We start from the raw sequence: 19,273 nt of genomic DNA, 5'->3' as shown, positions 1-19,273 counted from the left end.
AAGATCATTCTTGCAATTTGATAATCAAGGAAATTATCTACTCCATCCATCCAACTAGACCTACGCTATATTGTAGAGAAATGTTCGACAATTCAATTCAACCCAAAACTATTTGCCTATTTAATTGTTACAATAAAATTTTAATGTTTTTTAAAACATAATGTTCGTCAATTTCTTTAAACTCAATTAAATGTCTCAAATATTTTTAATTTGGCTAATATTTATGCAAAGATGATCTTTGAAACGTATTTTAAAAAATAAAACAGTTCGAATCGTTGAAGTTTGATTGTATAGGTCCCACAACTAATATCCGTATTTTAATAAAAATGGGAAATCCACCCTCTAAGGGCTGGTTTGGTATTGCTGTGCTTTGAAAAAAAACTGTTGTGAGAATAAGCGGCTGTGCTGTGAGAATAAGCGGCTGTGAAATAAATCAGCAGAGTGTTTGGTAAACTTTTTTGTAAAAGTACTTTTGGAAAAAAAAAACAGTCTAATAGTGGGTATTTTCATTAAAGAAGCACTTTAGCTCCGTGTGCTTTGAAAAAAAGCCAGTTTTCCAAAGCTGCAAATAGCAGCTTCAGCTTTTTCCTTTGATTTCAGCTTATTCTCACAGCAGCTTCCAAAATAAGCCCTTTTTTTTCAGTTTACCAAACACCTAAAACCCTCACAGCTTTTTTTCATGGGTGTTTTTTTTTAAGCACCTCACTCCCGTCTAAAGCTCCCTCTGTGTGTGTATATATCTTGTCCACATAAAAACTCTTGGCCATCAAAGCTTGACTGGGTTTTTGCTTGCGTCATCTTCAACACGTTGCAAGTTGAACCAGCTAGTCTCGTTTAAAGTTGGAAAAAAAAGGGGCAACAGCTGGCCTTGCCCGAAGCGATAAAAGGGAAGAAGATTGAACCATAGAGCAATTGTCTAAAAGGAGGGCAAGCAACCACCACACGCACCTCTCTTTGAAAAAATGGAACTTTAACGAAAAGCACCTGGTACTGTTTACTTTAACGAAAAATCATATTTTTACACTAAAAAGTCAATTCTGGTACTATTCACTTTACCCTTTATTTTGTCCTTATCATTAAAACTCAAAGTTTTCAAGCCCTTTTCATTAGTTTTCATTTGAAAAAATACCCTAATGAGAAAAATATTAATAACCTATTTTGATAAGCAAGTTCAACGTCATCATAAAACTAATAAATAATATGAAGAATAATTTAACTCCTTGTAAGAACATGTAAGATTTGGTAAGCTTCTAATATGGGACATTTCTTCACATCAGCGCTAATCTAAACCACATATTGAGACAAAAACTAATCTTCAAATTAAGTATATTTACTCTGTTGCATTCCTCTTTCAGTTCCTATTTTTATATTTTTCTTATTTATTCAAATCAAACAAGAAAAAAGTAATGGTGGAGTACATATTGAGAATAATATTGTAGTGCAAAAATTTACTTTTCTTACGTGATTTTAGGTTTCCATCGTAAAAATATTGAATAATTTGATCCTTTTGTGGGGAGAGCGGTGTAGAACAGATGACTGAAAGGATAATAGTTGGAATGTGTACTTGTATTTACGACAGCAAGGGCCAAATGTTACACATTTGGGTTCTAGTGTTCGATTTGGATTCATGACATGCTGTTTCAGAAAATGGCAAGGGGAACAAAATACATCGCTTAGCCTTGACGTAAGGCAGTTTTGGCCAAATTTCTTCATTTACTAATCTAAGACGGGGTTATAAGACCTTTTAGTTATTTTCTTATTTGTTTATTATTTTGTACTCTTAGAAAGTTTAGAGTTGAGAGACACTATATAATCAACCTCTAGAGTGCTAGGGTTGTTATTTTTCCATATATTCAATAAAAAGGTTGGAGACATTTCTCAATTCCTGATGAATTTCAAGTTGCTATGAATTCTAGCATGAGGTGCTAGGGTATATTGTTCGATTTCTTTGTTGTTTATCACGATGCCCCAAGGGTGAGTGAAGGAAAAGTGGGCATGTCAACGTACGTGGAGGGGCTCATCAAAAGGATTTTAACATACGCAACTCTTATTAAAAGAAACTCCCCCTTTAATAAAATCTTGTTAGATATCTTTAATCTTCACATTTCATGTGTGTCCCCCTCCTTGCCGTGGCCCAAAAAGTACAGTTCCACCACCACCACCACGAAGAAGATGTAGTGTTTGATTTCAACGGAGCTGGCGCCTTTGGTGGCGGGGGCCAATGCATGCAAAGGCAAAAAGATCACAAATGCAAAGTGTTCGGCTGTGAAGCTTTTGGAAAAGGAAGAGAGAAAAATTAATAAAGGAGTAACCTGAGGAAGAAGAAGACCATATCAAAATCATAGCAGCGTGCTGGCCACTAAAACCCTAATGCCACTTTTGACCAAACCACCTTTTTCATGAGATTCCCCAAACACAACCCAACCAACTCCATGGCCGTCCTAAGATTCTACGGCACCAAAAATAGATCACGGCCTTTTTATAGTTTAGTTTAACCCAACAATTAATTAATTAAATATTTAACACGTTTCAATTATATTAACATAAACACCCTTTTTTTGAGCTCTTAATTATTTTTAGCTGATCACATCATCCCCTAAAACTAATACACCAAACCAAACCACCCCATTTCAATTTTGGACCCACTCGCCAAAAAATTGAACGAAATTTAAATTCAGAAAAACCAAAAAACACAAGGTTGCTTAATTTTGTAGTACTTCTGTCTTAGTTGACTAATTGTAGGTTAAACACAGAGCTAGAGATAATGTTGCTGGCCAACTCTAGTCAAAGTTAGACCTAATTAGTAGCTTACAGGTTTTTTTTTTTTTTTTTTTGCTTACACACACACACACATATATATGTATGTATATATGAACATTTGAATGGGACTCCACTCATTCTATACTAGCAAAACACCCATGGATTAATGGGAGTTGATTTGGTAACTAAAAATGGGACTTGCCGACAAGATGGTGAAAATTCAAAACCATAACCTATTTAATTTCCAATAAAAATCAAGAAAAAAAATCACAAATAATTAATAACAAGGTTGTCCATGAAAATTTAAATTAATTTACTTAATTCTATTCAAACCAAAGCACTATTATCTCCCTCCCTCCTTTTTCGAACACAGGTGCCATTCCATGCACGTGCCAGAAAAACCAAAACACGTGTGAAATATATGATCAATAGCCACCGTATCATCAAGGCCTCCAAGCACTAGCCCAAACCACCGGCTGGTCCTTCCACGACAAGAATATTCCGGCGATGGAATCTGTGCACTGTGTCATTGCCCAACCTTCCTTATACCTCCTCAACAAGGCGCGTACGTCATCACACACCTCATCACTAAACATCGCAGGACTAAACCCCGCCCTATGCATACGCCTCGACCAGCGAGTGGCGGTCTCGCGCCGCTCCACCGACTCCGAAGGTGTGCAGGCCACCAAATCCACTACCGCTCGCCCGGCGGCCCGCTCGAGTATCAACCGCTCGTTGCTGGTCCTGGAAAAGCTCTCGTCCAATGCCTCGAAGTAAACCCTAAACCATCTCAAGCACTCTTGAAACCCATGAACGAAGTCAAACCCGTCAACTCCAACGTCGAGATCAGCCTCTTCCTCAACAAGAGTAATGATCCTTGGCCTCAAGCTCCGAAACGCCGAAACAAGATAATCGCGGCGGTTTCCGATGGACTGAACCGAATGTAGAGTGCCGACGCAGTTGATTGCCAAGGCCTCATCGTCTCTGATATCCAATTCTGATAAATTCAGCTCGGAAAGATCGCCAGAGTGATGGACGGCGTTGAATTTGAAAGGCACGCCCATCAACCGGGCAAACTTTTCCATCCTCGCGCCAATTTCCTTCATTACTTTCTGCGCGGCTGCGCCACCAGAACCGTCGTTGGCTCTGTTAGCCACAACAGTGGTGAGACGCAAGTGCGGCGTCTCATCAGTTCGAGTGGCCAGCGCCTCGAGCAGAGTCGGCCATTGGGTGCAGTAAGTGTTGCTGATGTCGATTATGTGAAGCTTTGGCTCACCATCAAAAGCCTCCATGATCGCGCCATTGCACGCCACGTGTCCGAAAGTGGTCCAAGGGCTGACCTCCTGAAACTTGAGCACCGTTTTTCTTGTGGACTCGAAGGAACACGTCTTCTCCGAGGCGGAGATTAGGGTTCGGTAGCAGCGGTCACCGGAGTCGGTCATGCGGCTGAACAAAGCCTGGAGGAAATAGGAGGCGAGTTTCTGGTCGGTGTCTCCGTACGGACTGCCGAGCTCGTTGAGCATCCACATGAGCTGCTGGACGCGGGAGCTGTTCTTGTCCGCGATGGCTCTGGCGGTCTCCAAGAGGAGTTCCGGGGCCCACTTGTCGTTGGAGAGCTCGAAGTTGACGAGGGAGGGGGAGAAGGAGAAGTCGGCTGGGGTAGGCGTGGTGGTGATGGTGGGGAGAGGGTTTGGGGTAGGAGGGGTTGGGTGGTTCGATGGGAAGTAGTGTTTGGAAGAAGACGAGGAGAAGTCTTCTTCATCCATGAAAAAGTTGAAGCATTCTTCTCCAACGTCGTCGTCTTGGTGGGGGTAAGGGTGAGGAGGGTTACTGAGGAAGGAGGATCTGGAGCTGCTAGAAGTGGTGGTGGTTGTTGTAGGTGTTGAGGTTCTGGCGGTGGTTGAGTTGGTGAAAGATTGATGGTTATCAGATTGGAGATTGACTAGCCTAAACAAGGTATCCATTTAACCTGCACAGACCCGCATCAATGAACTTAACTTTCAGAGAGGGAGAGAGAAAGAGAAAGAGAGAGAGAGAGAGAGAGAGAGAGAGAGAGAGAGAAAGAGTAAGAGAAGAAGAGAGAGAGAGAGAGAGAGAGTGTGTGTGTGTGTGTCTGCAGTCTTGGGTTGTTTTGGACAGCAGATAGATAGATAGATGGGTCTTCGTGTTTTTAACTGTGGGAGAAAGGGGGATAGAAAATGATTAGAAGGTGGAGAGGATAGCTTCAAGTTGGATTTTAGCTTGGTTAATTTCAATAACCTAGGTATAGGACTAGGAGAGGGGAGGTTGCGTTGGATAAGTAAAAAGAAGGCTATTGAGAACTAAACTAATCATCCATCATAAACAAATATGCATGACTTTATTAAAATATAACTAATTTCCTACCTATAACTATATATTAATAATAGATGAAATTTTTCAAGAAAACATAGGTAATTTAATTAACATAACTATCTGACAATCTAACATGTTATATTAAAATCTAATTAAATTATAAAACTCGTACACAATATAACCTTTAATTGGGTGAATTATCTTAGCAAGAGGTAGATGTGGAGGGTAATTTGGGAATGTTAAGTAGGTACGATTTGCTTTTCTTTTGGTGTAATCGATGAGGAATATATGTGAGTGGTGGGTTTGGTTTCTTCTTTTCTAGCTTAAGCCTATTCCATGGAGAATTTATATGAGACAAGTGAGTAGTGGGAATCTAATGGATAGTTTTTCCTTTTCTAAATAAACAGATAAATGGTATTTTTTTAGAATGTGGAATGGACTGTCTTGGTGGTGTTTTTTAGAAGTAGAATTCCATCTGACAAAAAGATGAAAAGAAAAAAAAAGGAAAATGATTATTGCCGGATCTTTTTTTAGGGATTTTAAAGATACTGTGATCTAAATTGTTCATTGTATGTTGTATGGTCATAAATCATTTTAAAATTTAAAATTTAAAATTTAATATAAATAGTATCTAACGAAAATTGATCGCATGATGTACGATGGATGGTCTAGATCACAGCATCCCTAAGATCCTTAAGAAAAGTATCCGGCGAGGATCCTTTTCTCTTTAGAGTTTTGGAATAGTTTTGAGTGGGAGCAGGCGTGCCTTTTGGGTTTTGAAGGAAGAGAGTGGGAGAGATGAAGACCCCAGTAAAGCTGCCGGCGTGCATCGTCATCATCATCAAAGCCACCACCACAGAATATAATTAAAATCCACTCCTCACAACAATTTCTTGCATCCCAAGTCCCTTTTGAAAGCCCTTTTGCCCTACAAACCCTGCCAAAATTCCCATCACTTTTTCCTTTCTTAGCTGTTACATTATTAACCCATACACCAATGTCGTATATCTAATGTAGTTTACAATACCAGAATGTACCCTTCACCAAAACCCAAGGGCATCTCTTTGCCCTTTCACTTCTTTTCCCACACTTTGCCTTTCTTTTTGCTCACTCAATGATCACACTACATATAATTTGATTGTTTATAAACACAAACATGCACGCTCTCTCTAATCTCTCCACTCCATAACATATTATAGCTATACATCTAGCCAACCATTATTTTTGTTCATAGTTTCAATTTTTCTCTCAAAAATCTAAGAATTCCATGCAGTAGCCAGGTAGCCAATATCTATCTGGTATTGTTTATATATGATTGTATTCACCACAAGTTCCCAAGTTCCCATCTTGATTTTTCATTGTCCTAACCTTGTTGTCTTGAAGCTCAAACATAATTCCTTCTAGAGAGAAAATCTTTGTCTCCTTGACCCTCATATATCTAGGCTGCTAGTTTCCTCAATTTCAAATAGATATAAAATTTGGAAAACATTATATAGTGCTTGTTCTTATGTGAATTGTGAAGTTGGTGAGTTTGTATTTTGTAGAAGTTGTTGAAAATAAAAACAGGAATTTTAATGGTTTCTTCTTGTTCTTCTTGGTTTTCTTCCTGAATCATTATTAGGAAAATTCCACGCTTGGACTACTCGGTCTTTTGCTGAGAAGTGGGTTTGAAGAATTTTTCTTGGGAGGCAACCTTTTTTTTAAACATATAATTGCAAAGAGGGGCATTGTCCATCTTGAAATTCCCAAGAACTAACAGAAGAGATAATATTCCATATGAGGAGTTCCAACCCTAACTGGCAAAACTATATGGTAAAAACACTAAACAAATTATATATCTTAAATAATAATATGTTATTTATCTACTTACCATATAGTATATAAAGTACATAGAAAATTTAATTTATCTCATTAAATAATTAACTTTGTATTTAAGCTAGGGCTGAAGGTGACTTGGTTGAGTTCGGTATCCGGTTCAACTGCGTACCAACTTAACTGCACACTGCAATTTGTCTAAATTCTAAAAACAGCCAAATTAGCAAGCCGCCTTTTCCATAGCGGTGGAAAGGTGTGGAATCCTTGCATAACGGTGTAAGTTCAAACTTCGTTGGTGGCTAATCTAACATCTAATATAACAAAATTTATTGTTTGAGTAAAAAAAAATACCAAATTACAATGACTTAATCAATGTTTTTTTTTTTTTTGAGTACATCGATATTTTTACACTAAGGGAATGAGGAGGTCGGCTAAGCCACACAATATATAGCCTAATTTGGTATCAAATTCGTCATCCACGAGCTTCGAACCTAAGACCTCTCACTTCAAAGTGAAGAGGAATACCACCAAACTGTAGTACTAAGTGGCAACTTAATCAATGTTATCAGTTAACCAATATTGCAGTTTAACATGCACTTACCAATAAAAATTTCAAATGCTATGTAGAAATAATTGTTCAGAAAAAAAAATAACCTATCAATTTATATAAAAAATAAATAAATTATCAACTAACTGTCAACCTCAAATTTAATTAGTCTTTATTTTTAGCTATGCCTCCTGGAACTCAATTTTAATCTCACTTTACTCTCTATAACTCAAAAGTCACAATTTTACTCGCTGAAACTCAAAATTCGCTTCACTTTGCCCCCTGAAATTCGATTTTGATCCTAGTTTGCCCCTTGATACTGCAAAGTCGTTTGTATAAAACTCAAAATTTGCTCCACATTGCCTTAGATCTGTTAATTTCTTATGTGTGTTTGATTTGGGTGAGCCATGCTAATCAATTTCTTTTTTATTTTTTCATCTCTTGAATTTCTTTGAAACTTAATTAATATTCTCTAATTGTTGAATGTTGATGCATAATGGATAGTCTTACTAGGTGTTGGGTCCCACATATGTCTAAGGAGGTGACCTATAAGTTTCAGGGAGAAGAGAGAGTCCACAAATCAAAGTGAAACGAATTTTAAGTTTCAAAGAGTAAAGTTGTGATTTTTTTAGTTATAGGAAGCAAAGTGAGATTGAAATAGAGTTACATGAGGTTTAGCTAAAAATAAACCTTAAATTTACAATCTCATAACTCCAAAATGTTCAACAAAATACTAAAATATAAATATTACATATATATTATTTGTATTAAATTAAAAAAAATGTTTAATTTGGTTAATCTACGATTTGAAAATATATTAACCTCAAACAAACTACCTAATTTTTCCTTTACTATATAAATCCTTGCTGTGATGTAATTAAATTTGTTACTGCGAATTAAGAATTGTATGAAAAGAATAAAATAGAGAGAAAGTAAAGGTGACAAATTTTCAAGGCAGATATAATTAAGGGATGTTTTGTTTGTGATAGCTCATTGTATGATTTTATTATTATTTATCACATCATCATCATCATCATCCTCCTCCTATTATGAATAATATAGATGAAATGTCACTGCCTCAACAATAGAAAATTTGTTTTGGATTAGGACCGATGACGATGACTTATGTTCTTAGTGTAGTGGGTTTAGTTTTAGCTATTTGTTATTGGAAAACTATTATCTTTTATTAGTTAAAGGAAAGTGGGAATATGGTTAAACTTGAAGAAATAATTAATTGGGAGTACTTAGACCAACGCACTTATCATCAAATCATGTGTTTCAAGAGTTTATCTTCTTAATTTGTTATGGAAACTGAAAATTGTAGGCCCGTGGTTACAAAGTTGCAGTCATGACCATGTCTTTTTTTCTTAATTAATCATTCTTAGGAACTAATTAATCTAATAACCTTTTTGTGTTGATGATGTTATGATGCCCTACCTGTGGGGTTAATTGAGAGTTGTTAACTAAATTGAGTCTTTTCTTTAATAAAATAAAATATTGTTGTGGAGTGATGTTTGAACTAATTTAACTACATGATTAAGTAGAGCTCCATCCAAGCAAGATATATAGAGCACTTCATGGACCTGGGCAATGCTTTGTTTTGATGATCTCCTCTATTGATTGTTCGCTTACTACTAAATGATATTGTTGGAGTTGTTCAAACTCCGGTGATTGAACATGTTTACTTAACAAAAATGGAAAATGGAAGGAATCTGAGAACTTAAAATGAGACAAGGTAAGGCAAGGGAATCATATCAACTAGTCTAATCCCACCTAATTGATAGAAAACCTAATTTTTAGTTATTTGCGTCTTACTCAAGCTTTGGTCCCCCTTTGTAACAAAAAATGAAGGATATAGAACTCTAAAGTCCACATCGTAAACTATACCATGTACATGTTTATTAACTGTTGATAGTTTATATAAATTGCATTTTCATTTGGTACTAATATGATTAATGAGCCTGTCCAATAAATGGAAACACAATTTGCCAATCAACTAGATGAAAAATACAATTTGCAAATCAATTAAATGTTTGAAATACGATATCAAATTGCAGAAATCGTTCGATGATACTTCAAGTTCTTTAATTTCATTTTTTGTGCAACTTTGTCATCAAATTTCTAAGATATGTTCTGAAAAAGAGAGATTGCTTTGAACACCATGTAGTGATTCAGAGATATGTTCCATGTACGCACCTGTCATCACTAGAGAAAGTATGCAGTATGCACGTGCATGAACACACCCTTCTCTATTCAATATTTGTAGTATCCTAAATTCAATTTAGTTTGCAGCTTGTTCTGTACTTTTAGTAAACATTTTTTTATTACAAACAATAATACTAGGCTTTCCAAACAAATGAAAATACTACTAGTTTAAGCTACACAAAAGAGAAGAAGAACTGAGAGAGTTTGAATCCAAAACACAATAGGTTGAAGAAAAAAACTTATCTGGCAAGACAATCCAGCACTCAATTATTTTTAGAGTTCTTTAGATATAAACCTTTGCACATCTTATTTTCTAGACAAAAATCCACCTAATTATAAATATCCAAATAAAACCCAAATTTGAAAATGACTGTAAAGTAGAAAAGTAATTGACCTATAACTACAAAATATTTACAAATTGTACCATAGTATTCAAAATAAATAAATAAATGTTCACACACACACACACACACACATGTTCAAATGTATATAGTACTACCATAAGCTCAATTATATGTACATAGTTTACGTATATATTGAACTACTATACATTCAAATATATATACATAGTTTACCTATATGTAAATTTATGAGGAGCAAATAACATTTATTTTGTAAGTAAATCAATATTGAATCAAATAACATTCTTTTATTTTTTAGGTAATTTATTTTCCATGCATTATTACATATATTTGACACATTTTCTTATTATAAGATATATGTACAAATGACACACCCCGACCCAAATCAAGACATGTTGGCCGTCACGTGAGGGTGACATAGCCATGTGCACAGTGCGGAAGTAATAATGATAATAGAGAATACGAATAAATAAAAGCCAAATTCACAAGAGTACTAGCTAAGGTAAGTGCTAGAAAATGTGTGACTACACAATTAGAGCGTAATTAGTCTAAGTTCAGTTCAAAAGACAAGTACTAATTAAACGACACCTAAAGATGTCCTATATTTGTGATAGTTTGTCAGAACCTCCAATCAATCCTCGTGAGCCACCAACAAACAAGCTTAACTAAAACCTGGAAGGGCACAAAACAGAAAGTGTGAGTGGGCAAAAATAAAGCTTTTCAAAACCATTTCATTATCAAATGCTCTAGCCCATTGCCGTAAAACATGTATAATTTTCCCAGAAATATAATATATATATATATATATATATATATAGATATATATATCTTGCTTCACATATTCATATTCATAAGTATGCCATGCCAAAATATAAAACAGAATAAGTAACTCAGGTGAAAATAAATTCATGGATAATTAACATATTAGCCGGAACCCATGCAGAAGTTTGTACGGCTGAATTCATAGATCATTAGTCAATCTAGCCGGAGTTACTGCAAGTGACCTATACGGCACTACATTGCACACGAGTCGGAACCACAGTAACGGTCTATATGACAAGACTGGGTCTAATATAATTATACTCAATGCTACGCTCTCATGATAGCTGTGCGATAAATTGCTAGTCACCTACGAGTCGGAACCACCTATAATGGTCTGTACGACAAGACTGTGCACTTAAATTGGATCCAATGTGAGCATATGGTGCGGGAGGTGACATTATAAATAGGCTTGTACTATATCTCTGACTAAATCACAATCACCCGGGGTGCAGGTTTATGAGCTCTCAGTTACATCTCACATTATCAATATCTCATATAATTAAACATAAGTCACCTGTTACTTACCTGAGCGTCCACAACACCAATTCATATTATGCATCATATACTAATTCATATGTTGAATATAAATTTATATGCATGGCATTTCAAAGCATACTTTCATTTAAACACATTTTCTGGGAAAATATCAAGTATATAAATATATACTGAAAACCAAAAGCCCACTCACTGGTATGTCGAAGGGTCGTAGCCCTCGAGTCGCCCTTGACTGCGCTCGTCCTCGGGATAAGTCTCCTCTATATGCGAAACAACTATAAAAACGTTAATTTAAAGCACATAACCAATACTAGGTAATAACTTCTCATACATTGCTCAAATGAGGTATATAAATATACCATTGTGACCTAAACAACTCCATGAACACGCCCAAAATTTTAAAATAATTTTTGGAGCCCTCACGCGCCGTCACGCACCGGCAAGGGCACGGTCCTACGCGCCCCCATGTGCGGCCAAACCTTGATTGAGGCCTAACGGCCGTTAGGAATATTCTGTTAAAATTAAGGAATATTTCGTTAAAATTAACTAACACTGTTAGTCGCCGTTAGGAATATTCCTTCAAAATTGATGGAATATTTCGTCATCTCCTACCTTCGAACTCCAGCGACCATTGCCGTCGCCGAAAACTGGAAAACCTAAAAATCCTTATAACTTATTCATTTTTGCACCAAAATTCATGAAACTTAAACCAAATTGAAGCTCACAACGAGTAGAACACATTCTTACCAATTTCAAGCTCCAAAAATCATGGGATCTCGCTGGAGAAGGCACGATAACTTCGGCCAAATTTCAAACTCGCCAAACTCGACTTCCCGACGTCCAATTTGCTTGGTTTTTCTTCTCCGAGATTCGTAAGAACGTCCTAAAGCTTCCTACGAGCTTAAAATCCCTTGAAACATCCATAATTACGACCACATGAACAATACTCAAATCAGGGGTGATGGTTTTGAGGGGTTTTGAGGGTTTCACGATCTAAAAATGGCATATATGAACTCAGAGACTTGCAAGGAGTTCGAATCTTACCTTCTTGACGTCGATCCGTGCGTGAAATGTGAGTTTGTTGTTTGTCCGTACGTTTTGTACGGAAATGGTAGGAAGGCCGAGAGAAGGAGAGAGAGAGAGTGCACGGGGTGCTTTTGTGTGTGTGTGTGTGTGTGTGTGTCCTCACTTGGTCACCAAACAAAGTTGAACTTTTTTTGAATTGAGTCCAAAACTTAGGAACTCAACATAATAGTGTATGCCCCTAAAGCATGCCACACACATCACAATCTCAAAGTCCAAGGGTAAAATCGTCATTTCACACAGTCGAAACTAAATAATTCGGGACGGGCTGTGACAACAAATAATAGGTAAATTAATAAAGTAAATTAATTTTGAATCAAATAGCATTTCTTCGTTATGTAGGTATTTTATTTTGTATGTATCATAATATATATTGGGCACATTTTATTATTATATGTACAAATAATAGGTAAACTAGTATTGAATAAAATAATAATACTTTTTAAGTTGATACATTATTTTGCATGTATTTTGTATATTTTGGGTTTGCTTATTATGTAGGTAAATTATTTGCATGTATTTTACATATATTGGCAAAATTATTTTGCTTTTTATAAGCAATCTAACATTTTAATATTCAAATAGTAGGTGCACTGGATAGTTGGCATGGTGTTAAGCGTATGCAGCGATCCAATCTCATGCCCTTGGTTTGTTTTTCTATTTATTTATTTATTTTTCATGTTTAAATTTATACAGTCGACCTCAGTAATAAAATAAAGCTTGGTTCTTATGGTACTTACTTTTCATGTCAAAAAAAAATTACTACAATGAAGAGAACCCTTGGTGCTTCTCTTCATTGTATAATTCAAAGTAATAATTGGGTTTCTGATTTTGGGTTTTATTTTTTATTTTTAAACCCGGTTGTAACTTAAGCATCACCTTACATATCAACTTTTCCAAAATATTTTAAGCCTTTGAATATAAACTAATGTAATCTAATAGTTAATATGCATTTGGTTCTCACATGTCCTCAAATGACATCCTTTGAAGAGCAGGATTGAGAAAGTAAAGCGAGCTCAAATGGTTGAGAGTGTTCACCATTACACTAGAAGTCCTAATGAAAACTTTTGTTATCTGATTCTAATTCCAAATTACTAATTGAAAACTTTTGGTTTTGTTACTTTCAAGAACATCCATAAGCGATGTTTTTTATTGCTCGGACGTTCGATCTGCTCTTTGTATACCTCAAAAAAATTAGGTTACGATGCTCTGCTCTGAGTACTCACTCCTCCAAAACATTATCTACATATGGTACAATACATTGAATACAACATTTGGGATATTTACCGACTACCATGAAGAAAAATCATTAAAATTTGACGCGGAAACTCCTGATTTTCTTTTCTTTGTCGAAGGAAGCTCTTGCAGACCAGCATCAACAGCTGCGGATTCAGGTAGAGCATTCTTTGCTTTCAAATACTTCCCAACAACGCCACCACCGCCAGGGCCAGATTCTGTCCCCGTACCAGGGTTGCTATACCAAGACCCGACCTTGTCCTGAAAATAACACAAAATAAGGTGTTTTATTATTGTAAAGAACGGAACAAAGTTAAAAAATGCACGGGCACAAATTTAAGGGTCTAGTAACAAACCTTATCTTCATCCTGAGCTTTCTCCTCAGCTTTGGCCTTTTCTTCTTCTTCTTCATCAGGTTCCGTGCAAGGGTTAACAAAAATGGTGACGCTTGTTATCTTAATTTCCTCCTGCATAAGACAGCAGAAACAAAGAAAGTGAGCCCTCGGAACGCAGGAGATTGATCTTGGTTGGAAAAAAAACATGTGATTCAGTAAGTTATATGTTGCGGTGACTAACATGTGTGCATGCACAAAGACAGATACACAAACTCTGCAACAAGCGGGAACTAGTTTTTTTATAAAATGGTAAAGAGAACTAACAATATTACGTTAGGGCTTTCCATAAAGTCTAGCCAGCATGATCTAGACTAAAAAAAGGTCGTACCCAGTGCACAAGGCTCCCGCTTTACACAGGGTCTGGGAGAGATGAATGTCGGCTAGCCTTACCCCCATGATCTAGACTGAGAGTATCAATTTGAAACAGTATTAAACATTTCAAAACACATAAGTAGATGGATGATTCTTATTAGGATGATGCACGCCTGATAAAATGCTTACAATCAAATCAATAGACATGAAAACTAATTTGAAAAGCCAAAAATTATAAAGCATGAATGTAGATCTCTAGTTTTGATAAAAGAGAAACTATAAACTTACCAAAGGTCGGTCATTGTCATCAACAGGAACCTTTTCCATTGCTGCCAACGTGGTCAAGCCACCAACAACTCCACCAAAAACCGTGTGCTTGTAGTTCAAATGATTTGCAGATTTGTAAAGGATGAAAAATTGGGAGCCATTAGTGTGCGGCCCACTGTTAGCCATGCTGACAACACCCCTTCCAGAGTGAAGTAACTTGGAGTTCACTTCATCATTAAAAGGCTTTCCCCATATAGATTCCCCTCCTGTCCCGGTTCCAGTAGGATCACCACCTTGAATCATAAAATTCCTACACAGAAAAGAGCATCATAGATTGTTAACCATTGCTATTTTCATTCACAAAAAGAATTTAACATTAACACGGATTTTAAACTAAAGAATATCACCATACCTAATGCTTCTATGAAAACCTACTCCTTTATAATAGGCACGTTCACAAAGAGTGATGAAGTTCTCGCAAGCTCTGGGGGCTATATCACAGTGTAGCTCAATGTTCAGATCACCATGTGTTGTATGTATCTGTACATATCCTTTCTTTTTTGGATTCTTCTCAACTTTGACATATTCATATTCATTTTCAGTAACAGGAGTAAAGGCAGTAGAAGTGAAAGACCTCGAAGCTGCGCCAGTGGTGAATCTGCTCTTTACCTGAAATTAATAATTGTGTTAAAACAGACATCGAGGAAAAATAATTAACGCTTGAAGAACACCACTCTCTTAAATTTTAAACACAATCATACTGTAGCTCCTACCATTTAGTATTGGGTAAAAGAGATCATAAATAAAATTCACTAACCATCTTTGCATTCACTGGTGCCCTTTCACCAGCCTTGTGCATAGCTATTCGGGCAGCCGTTTTGTCACTAGATGTGGCTCTGGCGGCAGCAGCACTTCTTCCATGCACAGATGCAGAAGCAGCATCCACAATACTATATGCCTGAGCTTTCACCTCCCCATTCGATTTTGATTTCGGATCCTCTTTAATACGTGATCTTGCAGCTAAAATGGCTTCAAGTGCAGCAGCACGTTCATTTTGTGCCTTGCTGCCACCTCCTCCATGCAGTGCAGCTAGCCTTCCTTTTTCAGTTCCAAGCTCTTTGAGCATCTGCTTGATATCTCCATTTACATTTATATTATAGGTAGGGTCCGCACTCATTCTCTTAAAATCTGAAAAAAAGAAGAGATGAAATGAAAAAGAAGAAAATAAATAGAAATTATTACAAGAAAAATAACACTATAGTTGACCCACAAGGGTAATGATGCCTCTAGCTCACCTTCATCATCAATTTTCAGACTATTTTTAACATGATCGAACTCCACAAGGACCTTGCTGTCAAGTGCATTGGGATTCTGCAGAGAGCATCCATAAATACCAATGTGATATTCAAACAAGAAACAAGAACTTGCAACATATTGATAAAACAAGAAACAGGATTTATCTCAAAATTGTACCTGAATGGTTATCAGGTCTTCCTTGGAAAATGGTTCATCTGTGAGGAGCTCCTTCCAATTCTTGGTCTTGATGTTGAGTTCTTTAACTGCCTAAAAAGTGAAAGCCAAAGCGAGATAATAAAGTATACAGCACAACTGTATGTATAATATACAATCTAAATATAACTTACACTATTGAAACTATATAATAGCTAGAAAACGAACCTCATAGGAGAAGACATTTCCTGTTGTCTTCACAGCCACTATGTGTGTAAATTCAGTGAAAACTTTATTCAAAACAGGACACTGAAACTCTCCTACACAATAAGTGAAAAAAAAATTTCAATCATCGAAGAGAAGATACCTAAACAACAAATTATGAGCTGCCAAATCAGAAGTATAAAAATGGTGAAGCAAACAAGAAACCTCTGGCTGACATACTCATATAGTGAGGAAGAAACTATGAAAATTTATGCTGATAATATCCCCCACAAAGGTTGACAACAAGACCAATTAATTGTTAAAAAAATATCCATCATAACGATTCTGAATGATGGGCTTACCCAAAAATATAAAACTGTGCTTAGAAACTAGTTTCAATAAGGTTTCTATCAACAGCAAAGTAGTAGAAATTGGTTTGACCAAAGGGGTACCAGAAACACTTTTAACCTCAAAGTTCCAACTGGACATGTAATTACTTAACGGTTTATGACTTTCTGCTATGTTCCTTTATGCAAAACTTACATAGTTATATTGGTTCTAAAACTGGGAAAGCAATTACCACTTCACCTCATGGAAGCAATTTCTTATTTTACATTGTCTATGGTTATTAACGATAAACCACTAAATTCATGCAAAAATTTATGTATACATCTATAAACATTCTCCAACTTGCTGATTGGAGATGTGCGAGAAATTTCCATTACAACTTCAACCAATTTATGCACTCTGATAGACTTGTCCTGTCATGAATTTTTCACCAAAAAAATTCTAAGCTCATTTCTGTCAACACAAGACTGAAAAAATAAACATCGATCGACTGCCGTAGTTCCAGTTTTACTTATATTCCAACTTCAACTAACTAAAACAGGTAGTACTATCCCACATTTTCTCGTATCACACATGAACCCCTATCTACTCTATCCAATGAATACATAATTCAATAAACGTACACATAAGTAAAGTTAACAAACACAAACCATCAGAATTCTTGTGGAACGTTAGCGGTATGAGCTCCTCCTGCTTCAGCGGTGCTCCAGTAACAGGATGCTTCCCATACTTTCTGATATATGGAATTATATTCCTGCACCCATTTTGTAAAAAATGAAGAAAAAAAATTTATGTCACAGAAAATTTCCGCTCAGCAAAAACAATGAAGCTAATGAAAAACCCAAAAAATTAAACGTGTCCAAGAATCTCATACTAAGAAAAACTCACAGTATATCAAAAACACTGCCGTCTGGGGTGCACACTGGATCTTCAAAAGGCGTAAACGTAAGCCTGCAACAAAAATTAAAGAAAGGCACCAAATTTAACAAACAAAACTTGAAAATTGAGTCAAAAAACAAAGAATGTGCAATATATATATATATATATATATATATATATATATATATATATAGACAGAAAGAGAGAGAGAGAGAGAGAGAGAGAGAGAGAGAGAGAGAAGGGTACGCGCAGCAATAGAAGGGGAGGCGCTTGAAGGGAGTGGAGGTGGGCTGGGCTTTGGCGCCGCCCCATTCTGTGGCCCACTCCGTTTTAGTTATGAACATTCGATCTTTGCTGTGCTGCTTCTTCCCCATTGTGGACGGATACAGAATTTACTGATCGATACTTAGGGTTTGGCTGTTCTTCTTCCCCAATTGCAATTGAGTTTCTCTGTTTCTTCTCGATATTTGCAATCAATCGGAATCTGCAGTAAGCTAGGGATTCGTTTTGAATCCTGCAACTGAGGCGGTGAAACGCAGTCTACGCCTGTTTTCAGAGGGAGAAGAAAATCGTTTCTGCGCCGTTGTTTCGTGTCACGTTTAAAACTGTGTCATTTTGGTCTCAAGATTAACTTAACTTGGGGGCATGCGCCAACTTGCCCCCTTTATTTTGCCCCCTTCAACTTTCAATTTAACAAGTCACGTATTCATCTTCACATATAAGTAAAAAATTTTAGATTCGATTTTCGTCAAAGATAAATTTGAATTACTTTATTGCTAGCACATTGTGAGATGTAGCTTACTTCTCCACACTCTTAATGTTGATAAGCCTCCCAATGGGTCTGACTAAATCATGCATGTAAGAAGAAGACCATTAGATTCTAATGGTCCTTTTCTTACATGCATGATTCAGTCAGACCCATTGGGAGGCTTATCAACACTAAGAGTGTGGAGAAGTAGGCTAAACCTCACAATATGAATGTAAACACGGAAATTCCTGAAATGAACGAGACAAGAACACGTGCACAAAATAATATTTGTATTTGATGATTTTGGGTTACAATCTCTCTCAAATTTGATCCTCTGATTTGATCTCCGTAAGGTGTGTATTTGTTGACGTTGTTGATCCAAAGGGCCGTTGGGGCTTGATCTTAGGATGAACGAATGATGAACGATGAACGCTTTTTTCAAGCCTTTTGGGGCTTGATCTTGAAGAACTGTTGATGAACGGATCTGCAAGGGCCTTTGGGGCTTGATCTTGATGAACAGTTGATGAATGGATCTTCAAGGGCTTTTGGGCTTGATCTTGAAGAACAGTGATGAACGGATCTTCAAGGGCTTTTGGGCTTGATCTTGAAGGACGGTTGGATGTGTGGATTTGTCGACGTTGTTGATCCAAAGGGCCGTTGGGGCTTGGTCTTAGGATGAACGGATGATGAACGATGAACACTTTCTTCAAAGGCTGTCGGGGCTTGATCTTGAATTGGTGGAAGTTCTTCAAGGGGCCGTCGAGGCTTGAGCTTGAAGGCGGATTTGGCGAAGAACGAAGAGATTTTTCTTGATCCTTCGGAATTTGCTTGAGAGCTTTAGAGTTTCAAAGCTTCAAGGTTTTGATGTAATATCAATTGGTTATGAATTTGTCCCCCCAAATGAATGAATTAGTCTTCTATTTATAGAAATTTCCAAGGCCTAATTTTGAATATAATATTCCAGATAAAATAAGTCGTTTCTGCCAGGTGTTGACACGTGTCCTGTTTGATG

General features: G+C 36.7%; 2 protein-coding genes across 3 annotated transcripts; both read right to left on the bottom strand.

Moving 5' to 3' along the window:
• Positions 1–2,979: 2,979 nt before the first annotated feature.
• Positions 2,980–4,980, bottom strand: LOC126583326 (protein SHORT-ROOT-like). The gene has a single exon (XM_050247681.1). The coding sequence runs from the start codon at positions 4,722–4,724 to the stop codon at positions 3,204–3,206; it is 1,521 nt and encodes a 506-aa protein (XP_050103638.1). The 5' UTR covers positions 4,725–4,980; the 3' UTR covers positions 2,980–3,203.
• Positions 4,981–13,617: 8,637 nt separating this feature from the next.
• Positions 13,618–18,138, bottom strand: LOC126613796 (peptidyl-prolyl cis-trans isomerase CYP65-like). 2 transcript variants are annotated; one of them, XR_007620197.1, is made up of 12 exons: positions 17,760–18,138; positions 17,523–17,585; positions 17,285–17,388; positions 16,311–16,402; positions 16,107–16,196; positions 15,929–16,004; positions 15,451–15,821; positions 15,046–15,302; positions 14,655–14,943; positions 14,383–14,458; positions 14,016–14,126; positions 13,883–13,920 (listed from the first exon to the last, which is right to left on the bottom strand). XR_007620197.1 is itself a non-coding variant. In XM_050281389.1 (11 exons), exons 1-11 carry the CDS (start codon positions 17,885–17,887, stop codon positions 13,714–13,716), a joined length of 1,788 nt encoding a protein of 595 aa, XP_050137346.1. In that variant the 5' UTR covers positions 17,888–18,137; the 3' UTR covers positions 13,618–13,713. The 2 variants fall into 2 exon arrangements, 1 of the variants encoding a protein (XP_050137346.1); XM_050281389.1 differs by lacking the exon at positions 14,383–14,458 and having other exon boundaries at positions 13,618–13,920; positions 17,760–18,137.
• Between the last annotated feature and the right edge of the window lie 1,135 nt (positions 18,139–19,273).

This window comes from Malus sylvestris, chromosome 2, assembly GCF_916048215.2.
Source record: "Malus sylvestris chromosome 2, drMalSylv7.2, whole genome shotgun sequence".
In the NCBI taxonomy this organism is placed as follows: domain Eukaryota; kingdom Viridiplantae; phylum Streptophyta; class Magnoliopsida; order Rosales; family Rosaceae; genus Malus; species Malus sylvestris.
This window is presented reverse-complemented; position numbering and strand designations above follow the sequence as displayed.

What these genes read in the sequence shown, in the direction of transcription:
- LOC126613796 (XM_050281389.1), bottom strand. Translation starts at nt 17,887, where the DNA reads ATGGGGAAGAAGCAGCACAGCAAAGATCGAATGTTCATAACTAAAACG. An exon ending in GAAATGTCTTCTCCTATGAG is followed by an intron (nt 16,197 to 16,310) that starts GTTCGTTTTCTA and finishes TTCACTTTTTAG; the next exon opens with GCAGTTAAAGAACTCAACAT. An exon ending in GGTTTTCATAGAAGCATTAG is followed by an intron (nt 14,944 to 15,045) that starts GTATGGTGATAT and finishes TTTTCTGTGTAG; the next exon opens with GAATTTTATGATTCAAGGTG.
- LOC126583326 (XM_050247681.1), bottom strand. Translation starts at nt 4,724, where the DNA reads ATGGATACCTTGTTTAGGCTAGTCAATCTCCAATCTGATAACCATCAA.